The 13,421-nt window shown below is 44.8% G+C and overlaps 1 protein-coding gene across 1 annotated transcript in view; it reads left to right on the top strand.

Annotated features, from left to right (window-relative positions):
• The window catches only part of KAZN (kazrin, periplakin interacting protein), a 201,271-nt gene that overhangs the window by 38,520 nt on the left and 149,330 nt on the right, over nt 1–13,421 (top strand). The window contains exon 2 of the mRNA XM_032709069.1: nt 9,171–9,328. Within this exon, the coding sequence (XP_032564960.1) occupies nt 9,171–9,328 (158 nt within the window). The remainder of the gene's footprint in view (nt 1–9,170; nt 9,329–13,421) is intronic.

Genomic DNA, 13,421 nt, shown 5'->3' with positions numbered 1-13,421 from the left:
TCTTCTTGTTCTTTTAATTTTTTTTTTTGTGCTAGAAAAGTTGTAATTTTGACAAGTGATTGTGCTCAGGTAGAATGAAAACAACATAACAGAAAAGAAATGGGAGGTGCCCACGGAGTTCTGTTAAAATGCCATCCTGAAAAACGGAGGAGGATGTGCTTAAACATCCTCAGGACTTGCATGTTTTCTAAATGAAACCTTCCAATTGACTTCCCTTTAAAAACTTGTGTTTTTTTCCAGTGAAATAAAAGGAACCCAGAAGAGTTTGACACATTTCCTGTGTGGGCACTTTCCCAGGTGCCACATCCACGTGTTTTATGAATATTTCCAGGGGTGATGATTCCACTGCTTCCCTGGGCAGCCTGTTCCAGTGCCTGACCACCCTTTATGTGAAGAAATTTTTCCTATTATCTAATCTAAACCTCCCCTGGCACAACTTCTAAACCTGCTGCTTGGATTACCTGTTCTTACTTAGAGGGAATGTTAAGTCTGAAGCTGTAGATACAGAGAGAGTTGATCACAGGATAATATTCTTTACAAAAAAAAGTATTTTGTTACATTTTATAGATGTAGTTTACAGAAATAGCAAGTTTAAAATACTGGTCTGAAAAATCTGCTTTATTTTAGAAGGAGTTTGTTCAGTTCTGTGCCAACAAAAATAAATGAAGAAGTGTCTTGAATGTGAAGCTTTTGCTCCAAAGATATAATCATGGCAGGGTTATTAAATGCTGAATATAGTCTCATTTTAACTTTATTTTCTAGATGGTTATTTTTATTCCACAGAAATAGGGTTGGGGATATTGGTACAAGTTAAAATTGGGAAGGAGTGACGAAATTGCATAAATTACAAATAATCCAAAATATCCAGGGCATTGTACATCCATAGGTGTTGAGTTGAAGAGCTTAAATGAATAAAAAGAGGTCTGGATTTCTCAGTCTTCAGAAGGAATTAATGCTGTTTCTGCACATGGTGGATGAGAGGGAAATGCAGGAGTACAACAATTATCCACGAGGAGCTGAGCACGTGGGGGCTCCTGTGGCAGTGTCAGTGCAGATGGAGCATCTGGTGTGGTCCTCAGCATCACCTTTATCTGCTGCAGGAACCAAATCCCCCTCCCAGACTCCCTGAGACAGCTGGGTTTGTGCAAGTGCTTGATAAAACTTGACCCTCTGATCCTCCATCCTCAGCTGAGCTTTATCAACCTGTGTTTGCACTGTTTGAATTTCAGCTCTTTCTAATGCTCTGCCAATAGAGGTTTGGGGGGTTTTTTAAGATAGAATTGCTAAGCCCAGTGTTTTGTTAGTGTCACATCTAAGGCTTTGAGCAGCAGAGCTGCTCGAGAAGGCAGCTCCCAAGGAAATTTAAATACTTGCTTCAACAATACTCTACATCCCTTCTTTTATCCACAGACAACAAATCAAGGCACATGCAGAGAAAGATTTGCAGGTTGCCAGGTTTTCATGACTTCATTGTGAGTCTCATAATCATTGGCATTTTTCTTATGTGACAAATCTGTTCAGTGTTCTGGCTTTGGTTTGTTTGTTGGTTGGTTGGTTTTGGTTTTGTTTTTTTTTTTTAAGTTTCTACTATTTCCCGTTAAAAGAAGTGTTATCTCTTGGCTGAAACAAAGACCTCAAGAGCTGATGTGAACAAACCTTGCTGGTTGATTTTTGCATCTTGTTTTTCAAGCCTCTTTCAGGGCTTCTGGTGACCCTCTCTCATTATTGCAACGCCAGCAGATTAGCAAGACACTGTTAATTGGTCTCTCAACACTGAACAACACATAAAGCTTCAGTCTCTTCCAGATGTTTGGTGGGAATCAAACCAAGCCCAGTTGTCTTGTAACACCTTAAGTTCATTCAAACCCCAGGAAAGCCTGTGATTTGTGAAATCCCCTTCAGGAAGAGTTTTCTTCCACCTTTGACACTGAGGAGATGGAACATCCTGTTTGCACCAGGAGCTATTTGTTAAACCAGAACAGCTCCTAATTCATAGTTGAGCAGCAGGGAAAAGCCAAACAAGTCCCTCAGCAGTGGTGGAATCCCACCTTTGTGGTTTATAATGTTTCCATGGGGTACAAAATGTGTGTTTACAGATGGGAAGCCGAAGTGTTCAGGGTTTAGGTGACCCATCCAAGATCCTGGAGGCAATTTGGGGTGAAGCAGGAACCAGTCCTCCTGCACACCCCATCCAAGACCCTAAACTCAAGCACAGATGGGCATCACTGCTCTGGAGGCAGCTCACAGCAGCTGAGGATGTCTGGCCCATGGTGTGTCGGCACACGGAATTCCTCTTGTTCCCTTCCTTTTTTGTCTAAATAAAGTAGCTATTGTTTGTATGGCTATAAGAGTTGCACAATCAGCTAAAGAGGCAACAAATAAATGATTACCCAACAGAAAGGAGAGAGCAGCAGCTGCAGGGCCGGGTGTCACCGGGCCGTGGCCGCCTCTGGAAAGGCTTCCTGGGTTCTTGGCAGGAGTCAGTGGAGTTTGTCTCGCAGGAGTTGCATTTGCTGGTTTGGCGCCGTGCCTGCCGCGTTTCTCAAAGTTTGACATTGTTCCTGGCCTGGCAGTTTGCAGCTCTCTGGGGAATTAAGCATCTCAAATATTTCTGTAAACAGCAATAGCCCAGCCATGAAGGTTGGGGGCCGGTTTGCTGCAGGAGTCGTGGGCTCTTTTGGCTCAAAGCACTGCTGGAAGTAGCAGGACCCCATTGCAGCTCTTTATTCTCTGCTCCAGATCCACGTCCCCATCATAAACCCCAAATTATATTAATTTGAGGTTTTTCTTTTAGGTTAAGTGGGGTTTTAATTTTTTTTTTAATTTTATTATTTATTATTCTAACTAACACAACTGGGGTGAATATGCAAGTTTTCAGGGATGGGAGTCACTTCTTGACACTCAATGACATTCTTGTCACTCAATTACATTCTTGTAGCTCTAGTGAGATTTTACCCAAAGAGAACAATATTTTTTTTTTTTCCTAAATGACCCCTGACAGTATTTTAGTGAAAGTAAACACTGAGCCTTTTGATTTTTAAAATTTTGGCCAAATCATAGTGAACTTCATCTGGCTACTGTGAGGCATTAGCTGTGATTTAGAGCTGAAGGAACTGAGGCAAAGAAGAAAAGTCCTTTCCAAAGGGCTGATAAAAAAAAGCTCAGAAAGACAAAGCAAAATACAACAGCTCCTCTTTCCTTCTCAGTTCAGGAATATCTTGGATGCATAAACTGGAGTTTCTGAGCAGCAGATAGTTTCTCCAAGGAGAATATGGACATCTGTCCTTGTAAATGGGTCTGAAACTCCCATCCTTTTCCTGCTCAAATATGAGCTTTTAAATTGAACAGGAGTGTGGAGAAAAATTAAAGAATTTATTTCTGTGTTGCTGAATTCAAAACACACCCGTGTTTTTAAGGACAATATAAACTTGACATTGTAATTGAAATGGTTTAAAATCCAACTTCGAAAGAAGCTTCTGCACCATAAAAGAGATGTCAGTGAAAAACTTTGATTATTAAAAGGATCTCCACTTCTCAATGGCATTTTCTTCTCCAGAAAGGTCAGATTTGTAAAGAGGACCTAATGGCTGAAAAAATGACTGGCTTTACTGCTGAGCATGTTTTCCTCTGGAACTCTGGTGCCATTTATTGGTCTGGTGGCTTCCTTTTTTCATTTGGGAAGCTCTGAAGGCAGCTCTTTGCCAGTTACACACAAAGCATTTAGAGCCCAGAGAGGCCAGCTCGTTAGTGATTACTGTAATGAGTTCTTCACAGTGTTTCTTTGAAAGGTGATTGAGCCCCTAATGCAGACACCACATATTTTTTCCTTCACTTAATGGTGTGGTAAATTATTCCTGCGAGGGGGCTCATTGAATGCCTCCTTTGAAAGGAGTTAAAGACCACGAAGGAAAGGAAAGGCTGCAGGTCTCTTCTTGGCAATAACAGGAGGAAATATTTCTGGAGCAGTTCAGATGGAGAGACCTTCCCGGTGTTCCTGCAGGGGAGTGGAAAGTTGTGTCGTGTGGACAGCGACTGACACAAACACGTGGATGGGGCAGGTGGTTTCCAGGTGGATTTTCCAGCTGCAAAGTTGCAGGACAGGCTGGGAAAAGGAAAATCAGCTCAGTTTGCTCAGAGCTTCTGCCTCGTGATCCAGGTGTCCATGAGCTTTGCAGATCAGCTTCTCAGCTGGTTGGAGGTGAGGTGTTAAACCCCATGAGAGAGGGGAACAGGTTGGATATTAGGAAAAATTTCTTCACTGGAAGAGTGGTTCAACATTGGAAAGGGTTCCCCAGGGAAGTTGTGGACTCACCATCCCTGGAAGTGTTCAAAAAATGAGTAGAAGTGGTACTTTGTGATGTGGTTCAGTGGACACAGTGATATTTGGTTCAAGTTTGGACTTGATGATCTTGAAGATCTTTTCCAGCCTCAATGATTCTATTGTTCTATGAGCCTGGCTTTTACAAAGGGAGATTTCTCTGATTGCTAAGTGAATAAATTAATTTATGTGTCTAAATGCAACTAGCAAATGCTACAGTGGGAAAGGCTTCCTAACCAGAATCATCAATCAGGCAAAAATAAACTGTTGTGTGCATTGCATATCCTCTTTTTTTGGACCCAGCAAGAGACCCATCAGACAACCCCAACAATAAAAATAAGACTGTGTTTTATTTATGATTTAGCTCCCAGTATGCTGGAGAGGGATGTTTTACAAGGGCCTGGAGTGACAGGACACAGGGAATTGCTTCACACTGACAGAGGGCAGGGATAGATGGGATGTAGGGAAGGAATTCTTCCCTGGGAGGGTGGAGAGGCCCTGGCACAGGTTGCCCAGAGAAGCTGTGGCTGCCCCTGGATCCCTGGAAGTGTCCAAGGCCAGGCTGGACAGGGCTTGGAGCAACCTGGGCTGGTGGAAGGTGTCCCTGGCCATGGCAGGGGGTGGGACTGGATGATCTTTAAGATCTCTTCCAATCCAAACCATTTTATGATTCCACAACGTTGGAGATGCTGAAAGGCATTTGGGTGTTTCAGGAGCCCCACATGTTACCAAACCCTGTCCCTGGTGGGGCAGTGCAGAGAACATGAGGAGAGCTCGTACAGGGGAGGCCTGAAGTGCTCGGAGTAGTTTATTTTTCCTCACTGCAAAACCAACCCCAGCAGATGTCATTTGAGAAGCTCCTTGGTCACATGAAGCCACAATGAATTGCACCATTTGCCCCCACACATCATTGTCTCTGCAGACCCTCGTTAGCCTCGTTAGCCAGCCAGGTTCCCTGGCATCCTTTGGGATGGGTTTTCAGAGGATCTGTGCCCGCAGAGCAGTTTTTTGACTTTGCTCTCCGTGGGAGCAGATGTGGTGAGTGCTGACCGCTCACAGAGAAGTCCCACTTAAATGTCCTCTCTGTTTCTATGCAGCAGAGTCAGGAGATGAGCCCAGGAATCCTTGTGCAGCCTCCCTTGATAAAATTATATCATGTCCGTCCTCTTTCATTTAGTCACTCCTGCTGGTGAGACTTAATTTTAGACTCTGCTGGCTTTTGTCAGTAGATCTCAGGATATATTATCTATGCTTTATTTTATTTTGTGCTCATCTGGGCAGTATCTGGAGTGTATAAAATGGGGTCTCCTGGAACAACTTTATTGCTTCAGCCTCTTCCTTGAATGAGTTTTTGGCGCGAGTATAATTTTTCCCTCGTCTCCGACGAAAAGCAATTTCCTTTCTCCCCTGCACGTCCTTCAGGCTCTGGTGATTCTGCCCTGCAAAAAAACCAACTCTGTTGACCCATTCTCTCTCCTGGGGGTGGCAAATGGTCCTCACCTGACCACGCCAGCACAGCACATCATCTCGAAGAGCAGCAGGGAGAGCCGCCGCCTCCCAGAGAGATTATTTGCTCTCCTCTCGTAGGTGACGTCAAAGCACTAACAGAGGGTTGTTACGGTTCCTTCACCCCTTGAAATTGTTCCTTGCAGTGAGGAAATGGTGAAATTGGAATGGGAGAAGCTGGGGTGCTGACAGGACTTTGATAGTTGTAATTTTTATTTAGCTGGTTGTCTTGCTTGCAGAGTCAGTGATGTGTTACCGACCTCGAGCCAAGAGGAATGATACAAGGAGGGAAAAGTGTCATCCTCATTTTTTATTTTTTTCTGGTTTTTTTTTTTTTTTTCTTTTCAGGGGATCAAGAAGTATCTTTTAATCTCCACTGAACAGACCTGTGTTTATAACTGAGGTCCGTAATTTTTTTTTCTTTAAAAAGGAATCTTATCTATTTGTCTGGGTTAGTGAAAGTGCTGCTCAGCAGAAATGTTTGAGCTGTAACGTTGTGAGGGATGGAGGGTTTGCCTCATTATCCTTCTCCCTTAGATTTTTAGAGGGCAAAAGGCAGGAAATTTCTCTTGAAATAAATGAGAAACATAAAATTTCTTCTGCTTATGAGAAGGGCCCTTTGGAAGCAGTTTTGCAGACTGAGACAGGACTTCCAGAAACCAGTGTCAGGAATGGTTTGGTCTTTCAGCTTTCTTTGTTTTCACTTTGTGTGTAGGCTGGAGGTTTGGAAATGCTTCTTTTACTTTCATGAGGAAGACTCAGAGGATTTTATTTTCCAATACAGTTTCCATTGTGTTCATGGGAAAAGATTTGTTTTGCTAAACAGAGTTTAAACACAGCCCCGTGGCAGATCCCTATAAAAACCAGCTCAAGTCAATACTGATCTGCTTTTCCCACATTCTTACTGGGAAATATTTCTTCTAATTTCCCTGGCAACTCTCTGAACCTAGAGAATGAAAAATGAGAGAAGCATTTGCCCCCCCTGAGCTTCATGTGCCACATGTTGCTCCAACAGAGCAAAGAGTGAGAGCAACTCCAAAGAGTAAGGGAGGAAATACTGGAGAATGTAGAGCTCTTGTCTCAGATAAGGAGGTTGGAATAACTTAGGATAATGTAATTTAGTTTGTTTTGAATTACTTTAAAATCAGAAAGCCTGGGAGAAAGGCTCCATGTACCAGTCAGTGTAAATCTGGAAGGTGGCCATCAGCTCGAGGAGGAGAACTCTGCTATACATTTGTATTACTGGAAGCAGATGTGGGTTTAGGGCTCCAGCCAAAATTTCAGAGTATAAAAAGAATGATCTGTCCTCAATTCTTTGTTGGTCAGAGAGGGTGGGATGAATCAATACTTGTGCATTAGTGCTGGGAATGTGGCTTTCAGGGCTGATGTGTCTGATAGAGATGCTGGTTCAGTCCAGGAGTGATAAGAAAATCAAACCCACTGCTGCCTGTGTGCAGCCAGGTACCTGCTGCTCTCCTGCATGGAAAACCTGCAGCTTCCTGGGGCTCAGCAATGTTGGTTGGTGGGAGGGCATATGATTACAAAATGATTTTTTTATGGTTACTTGGAGAAGCTCAGCTGCACGTGGTTTCCATCCCCTTTACGCTGCTCCCCAAAAATCCATGTCCTCTGCAGAGCATCACCCTGGGACACCTCAGCTTCACGTGCAGTGACCCATGAGCAGGAGATATTTGGCTCACAAGCAGGAGGGTGGCCTGGCTTGTGATGGACAACACTGTGATGTACAGGAGCCCCACCCATCAGCCAAATTATTATGCCACTGGCATGGGCTGCCCAGAGAAGCTGTGGCTGCCCCATCCCTGGAATTGTCCAAGGCCAGGTTGAACAGGGCTTGGAGCCACCTGGGCCAGTGAAAGATGTCCCTGGCCATGGCAGGGGGTGGAATGGGGTGAGCTTTAAGGTCCCATCCAGCCCAAACCATTCCATGATTCATGGTATGATTTATGGTGTGGTTGAAAATGGACCCATCCATCAGGGTGAGCCTCCAACACCTTTTCTATTAGTGAGGAGGTACATGAACACCCTGCATGTGAGGAATCCCCCCAGTCCCCCCCAGACCCTCACCAAGACACTGTAAGGCACAGATTTTATTTTATTGTTTTAAATAAAAGATAAACCCTCTCAGTAAGGAGGATTCAGCTCTTTCCCTCCTGAATTTTGGAGACATACCTGTGATTTGTTATGGCTCTTTTGTCTGGGGAAGATTTGTTCCTCAACAAGCAGTTTCTGGCTAATCTTTACTACTTCAAATTTTGTTCTAAGATCTTCTTTAGACAGAACTAGGTCGAGTATATTGCAATTGCCTTGTGTTCTTAAAATCACTTTGTCAGAGACTCCTAAATAACACATTGCCTTATTCATAAACAGCCTGAGCAAGCCAGGATTTGCAGGATGTTCAGTGTGTGACAGTGATGTGTTACTCTGAGCCACGAGATTATCAAAGGGTTCCACTGCCTGAGCCACCAGCAGAGAGAAAATATGATCAAGAATTATTTGAGCCTCATTTATTTAATGATCCGACAGTAAAAATGAAACCTCCAAACTTGTGAGGGTTGAAAAGCAAATTGCAGGGAAGGTTTTTTCAAATCTGTAGAAACCCAAAGCTCTTCGCTGGGCAGAAATAAATTTGGCCATGGGTTCATATATAAATTGCAGCTCCATAAAGTGTATGATGTTGCAGGGGGATTTCTATGAGCTGTGGATGTGGTGATTTCTGATGTGCATGACTGGGAGCAGAATCTCACATATAGTACCTGGGGTTTGACCACATGAAGGGGAATTTAAAAGATTAACAGTAATTCAAATACTGATAATCGTGAAGGAAGAAAATGAGCAATATTTTAGTTGTTGGTCTTGCTCACTCCTACCCTAGCTAATAAAAAGCCAATTTTTCCAGCTTCTACCTTTCATGTAGTCTGAAGTTCTGGGTCCCTGCACATCAGAAGGAGCAGCTCTATGGGCTGAAAGTAGAGAGACTGACTCTTAAAAATAATTTTCTTATTTTTATCTAGCCATGGCCTGTTACTTGAGCTTAGAAACATCACCATAGAATCCTAGAGTGGTTTGGGTTGGAAGGGACCTTAAAGACCATCTCATTCCAACACCCCCCTGCAATGAGCAGGGACACTTCCCACTAGACCAGGGTGCTCAGGGCCTCACCCACTGGTCTTTATGATGCCTTGGCTGGTCCTGTCAGGAGGGAGGCCAAGGGAGGCAATGGGGACCAAATTCCAGCTACACTTTCTCATCTCAAACTGAGAAAACTATGTCAGCCCCCTCCAGCATGGTTTCACTCCTCTTTTGCTCCCCCTCTCTGTCTCCACAGCCGTTGAGTCGCTGCATTCCTTGAACGACCAGATCTCCCATTTTATTGTCAACAAGTCAAAAACCCTGGATGAGGAGGAAGAAGCCTTTTTGCCCAGCGAGAAGGAATCTCTGAAAAGTGCCATGATGCTGATGAGGCACCTCCTGATGGATGCACAGGTAAGGAATCAGTGAGCTCCCATCTGTTAGGAGGGCACACTGCAGGGATGCAGGGGAACACGTCATCTTTATGTGTGGTTTCAACAGTGGAGAACATTAGTCCCTGACACTTCTTTAGAACCGATTTTGGCTTCTGAAATCTGCAGCTGTGGGAAGGACATCTCATTGCACGGAGTGTGCAGCTTGTGCTGGGGCTGAGTCTCAAATTTAGGGCTGAAAATCGCTCTTAATTTCAGGAGAAGATACAGCAATGTGCCCATTGATGGGAATACAGCAATAACCCCATTGAGGGAATCCAGCGTCAGCACTAGCTGACTAGAAAATCATTTCTCCACTAAACATCTGTGCTGAATGCCAGTTTTAGAAGTGCCAGACTCATAACTGAGCTGTTGGTTTAGCCAAGCTCCAAAGTGCCAGTTAGAAGTCATGAAATGATGTGCAGATGTTTCTTTGTGCCTTTGCTGCTTCAACATAAAATCCCTCTCGCTGTAACTTTGCTGTGTTGCAGTGTTTCCTTCAGACTGCAGAAAACACCCTTTGAAACATTCATTATGTTTATCTTTTTATATTCTCTTTTGGTCTTTATTTGCAAAGCCTGGATGGAAAATGGCAGCTTGTATGAGAGGGTTGTTTTAGAAACGGGGTGATCTCCTCTCCCTTCTCTGGCAAGGCCTAAAATCAGGCAAGGGAGGCCTGAGGTTGTCCTGAGCTCTCCTGAGCTCTCCAGGACTGGGGATTGCCTGCTTTATTCCCATAGGAGCCTGGTGGTTATCTTCTCTGAAAACCTTTGGTCCTAATTACTTTGGCTAACAGGGATTGTGGTGCATGTGGGAAGTGCCTGGGAATCCCTGCTGTTAGTGAGACACGTTTTTATGTTCTCATTTTTGGACAGGGAGTCAGTCCAGGCTTTGGGGTCTGTGGGATTGCACAGGGAGCAAAGCATGACAGCTGTGCTCAGGATTTCATGTCTGTGATGGTGGTGTTGGTCTCATTTTGGTGCACCTTTAGCCAATTATGCTGCATTTACCCCAAACTAATGGAGAACATGAAGGGTTAGGTTGTGCATTTGGATTTGCTCCCACAGTCAGTGCTGAAAGTGGGAATAGCATCATATAATCAGGGAATGGTTTGGGTTGGAAGGGACCTTAAAGCTCATCTCCTTCCACCCCCTGCCATGGGCAGGGACATCTTCCACTAGATCAGGTTGCTCCAAGCCCTCTCCAATCTGGCCTTGGACACTTCCAGGAATTTGGAATAGCCAGGCATGAGAGAAGGCAGATTAAAATAAATACAGGCAAAAAGGTACCTGTTGATAATCCCCTCGTGCAGGAGTTCTTTTTTTAGCACCTGAGAATTGCTTTGCTCCTTATCAGCTGTCCTGAATGCATATTAATAGGTGCCTGTGATAGCATCTCCTAATCAGTCTCTCTAATAACAATGGGGAAATGTCAAGTGCTCCTGCATCCTCGTGATGCTCCTGGAACCCTTCCCAGAAAGGACAGGATGTTTTTTTGCCTGGGATTTTCAGGTTGAAAGAATGACAAGGTGGGAAGTGGTAGTGGTGAGTAAAAGGATGGAACTAAACATGTGATAACATCCAGTAAAAAAAAAAACAAACCAAAATCCAATAAAATAAATCCTTTGAGGAATGAAAGAAACATAAGTCTGGCAGGAATATCAACAGGAATATCCCCTCCAATGTGTGCATATAAATCCATGCTAACCCTGACTGCAGAGTGCCCTATGGCTGTAATCACACAGGAGGAAAAAATATCACCAATGCAATTATTTCCCTTCCCTTCCCTGCTCTCTTTGCTTCCCAGCTAGTGGTTTTAGGGGAAGATGGAGCCCTGCAGCTCTGAATGGTATTGATTGTGTGAGGCTCTGTACAAAGATAAGCTGAAATCCAGCGTGGCCCTTTCACTCCCCTCTCTTGGCATGGACCTGATTTTAACTGGTAGATAATTTGAGGGAAAGAACATCCAACGTGAAACTTTGGGTAGAAATCAGTTGGACTGCTAACCCAGCAGGAGTGACTGGTCAGAGGGGACAGTTAATGGGCATTTCTCACTTCCCTGCCATTATTAATCCACTTTGCAGAGGCAGGGGTGGTGTGGGGATGATGCCTCGTGCCTGCTGCCCTTCTGGCATGGAGAGAAATTGGAGACATTTTTAGAACTCTGCCTGGACACACACCAGGAGATGTGGCTGAAGCAAAGGATCCTCCACGGATCTAACTTTGATCTTGAGTCATTTCTTTGGCTTAAGATGAATCACGAAACCAATCAACACAGTTTTCCACTTTGGAAAATGCTCTGTGAGGGTTTTTGGCGGAGGCATCGCTGGGACCGTGAGCTTGTGCCTGTGAAAGGGCAGGTCCCTGAACTCAGCAAGGTGTCACTGGGAAGACAAAATGACAAGGATGCTCACCAGCTTGGAGAAGGGAAACCACAGCACACAGGCACTGGGGAGCTGGTCTGGGATTTCACAGCTGTATTTTTGGATAGTCAGAATGTGGACTCTGCGCTCCTGAACATCAGCCCAGTCCATTAATTAGATTGTATTTATTTCTCCCTTGGCTTCTTGGAAGAACCTCTTCTCCCCATCTGTTTTGTCAATTTACTCTGCTTCTCACTGATTTTCATGCCCTAGTTTTGTGGTAGTGATGTACAAGCAACTGTGGTAGCAGTGACTGTGGCTTTATAGGGGAAATTTGCTGTGCTGGAGGTCACTGGTTGGTAAACACAGCGTAGAGAAACAGCTGTGGAATGGGGGGGAAAATCATCTCATCTCCCATATACCATTGTTTTCTATGGAGAATGGGGCATTCCCTTGTGTATTTTACACTCCTCCTGCCCTGAGAGATGTAAATGAGGTGGGGGAATGGTGCTGGGGGCTGTGGTGTGGGCTGGCCGAGAGGCTGCTGACCTGTCAGCCCCGTCAGCAGCATTGAAGGCCACGCAGGGATAGGTAATAAGCTGTGTGGAGCCCCTCAGCAATAGGCTGCCAGCTCAAATTCTGCCCAGGGAAGACAGTGATTTAATGGAAGTCATTACAACCTGCAGGATCTCTTGACCCCAGTGGTTTCCGTCCGTTCCACGCCCTGGATAGGATTTCCTCACCACGAAAACACCCGGGCACAGGGATTGCTGTGGCTGCTGGGCTGGCAGAGCTCTGGGAAAGGAGCATTGCCCTCCCTCCGGGTGAGGGCTGGGGCTTTGCATCCAGATTGCTCATTTCTGGTGTTTGCTTCAGGTTTGCAGCAGGTTCCTGACGTCAGGCACCACCTTCCCCTGAGCAGCACTAAGCGAGTCCTCACCTCCACAGCCCACCCAACAGGGGGAGGGATCCGAGGGGGAGCAGGGACATAAACTGAAAAGTGTGCTGAGATAATGCAGGTGCATAAAGGCAGGTGGAAAGAAAAGGTGCATTTTTATCCTCCATGACATTTTCCATCCTCCACAAGGTGCAGGAGAGAATAAACAATTGCCCTCCTGCCAGACAGCCCCGCACAGGACACAGCAGCCTGTGATACATTGTCACCGCTGTCAATCACTCCTGACAGTCCCATTATGCTCGGAAAGGATGTTTGCTCTGTGCCTGTTGTTTTATAATCCTCAGAGGTGGAATTTTATAGCCTGGCAGTGGGTTTTTTTTTCCCTCAGACGTTTCCCTAAGCAGGATTTATTGCTTCCGAGACGCACGTGACGTGAATCCATTACACCCTCAAACTTTAAATTGCCCCCCCCCCCAGCTTTGCCTAAATTACTTTTTGGTTTGTTTTGCTCGGCTTTCTGTTCCTAATTGCTGCAGTGAGAGACTGGACTGGCGTGGAGCAGAAGATACAAGGGCTGAGTCATGTGCCTCAGCTCTAATCCAGCTGTTTGCCCAAGGAATTTGTCTAATGAACAGAAAAGTTGCATCCAGGCACCAGTACCAGCCTTAGACAGAGAATATTCTCTATCATATGAAGGAACACATGTAATTTTGCTGGATGCTTGCCCTGAAAAGCCAAGCTTTCAGGAAGTTTAGTCCATTTAGTTCCTTCCATTAAGTGTTTAATTGACTTCAAATGGATTTGAAGTTCTTTGGG

Source organism: Chiroxiphia lanceolata, chromosome 22 (genome assembly GCF_009829145.1).
Source record: "Chiroxiphia lanceolata isolate bChiLan1 chromosome 22, bChiLan1.pri, whole genome shotgun sequence".
Taxonomy (NCBI): domain Eukaryota; kingdom Metazoa; phylum Chordata; class Aves; order Passeriformes; family Pipridae; genus Chiroxiphia; species Chiroxiphia lanceolata.
The sequence above is the reverse complement of the archived record's forward strand: the minus strand, read 5'-3'. Positions and strand labels throughout refer to the sequence as shown.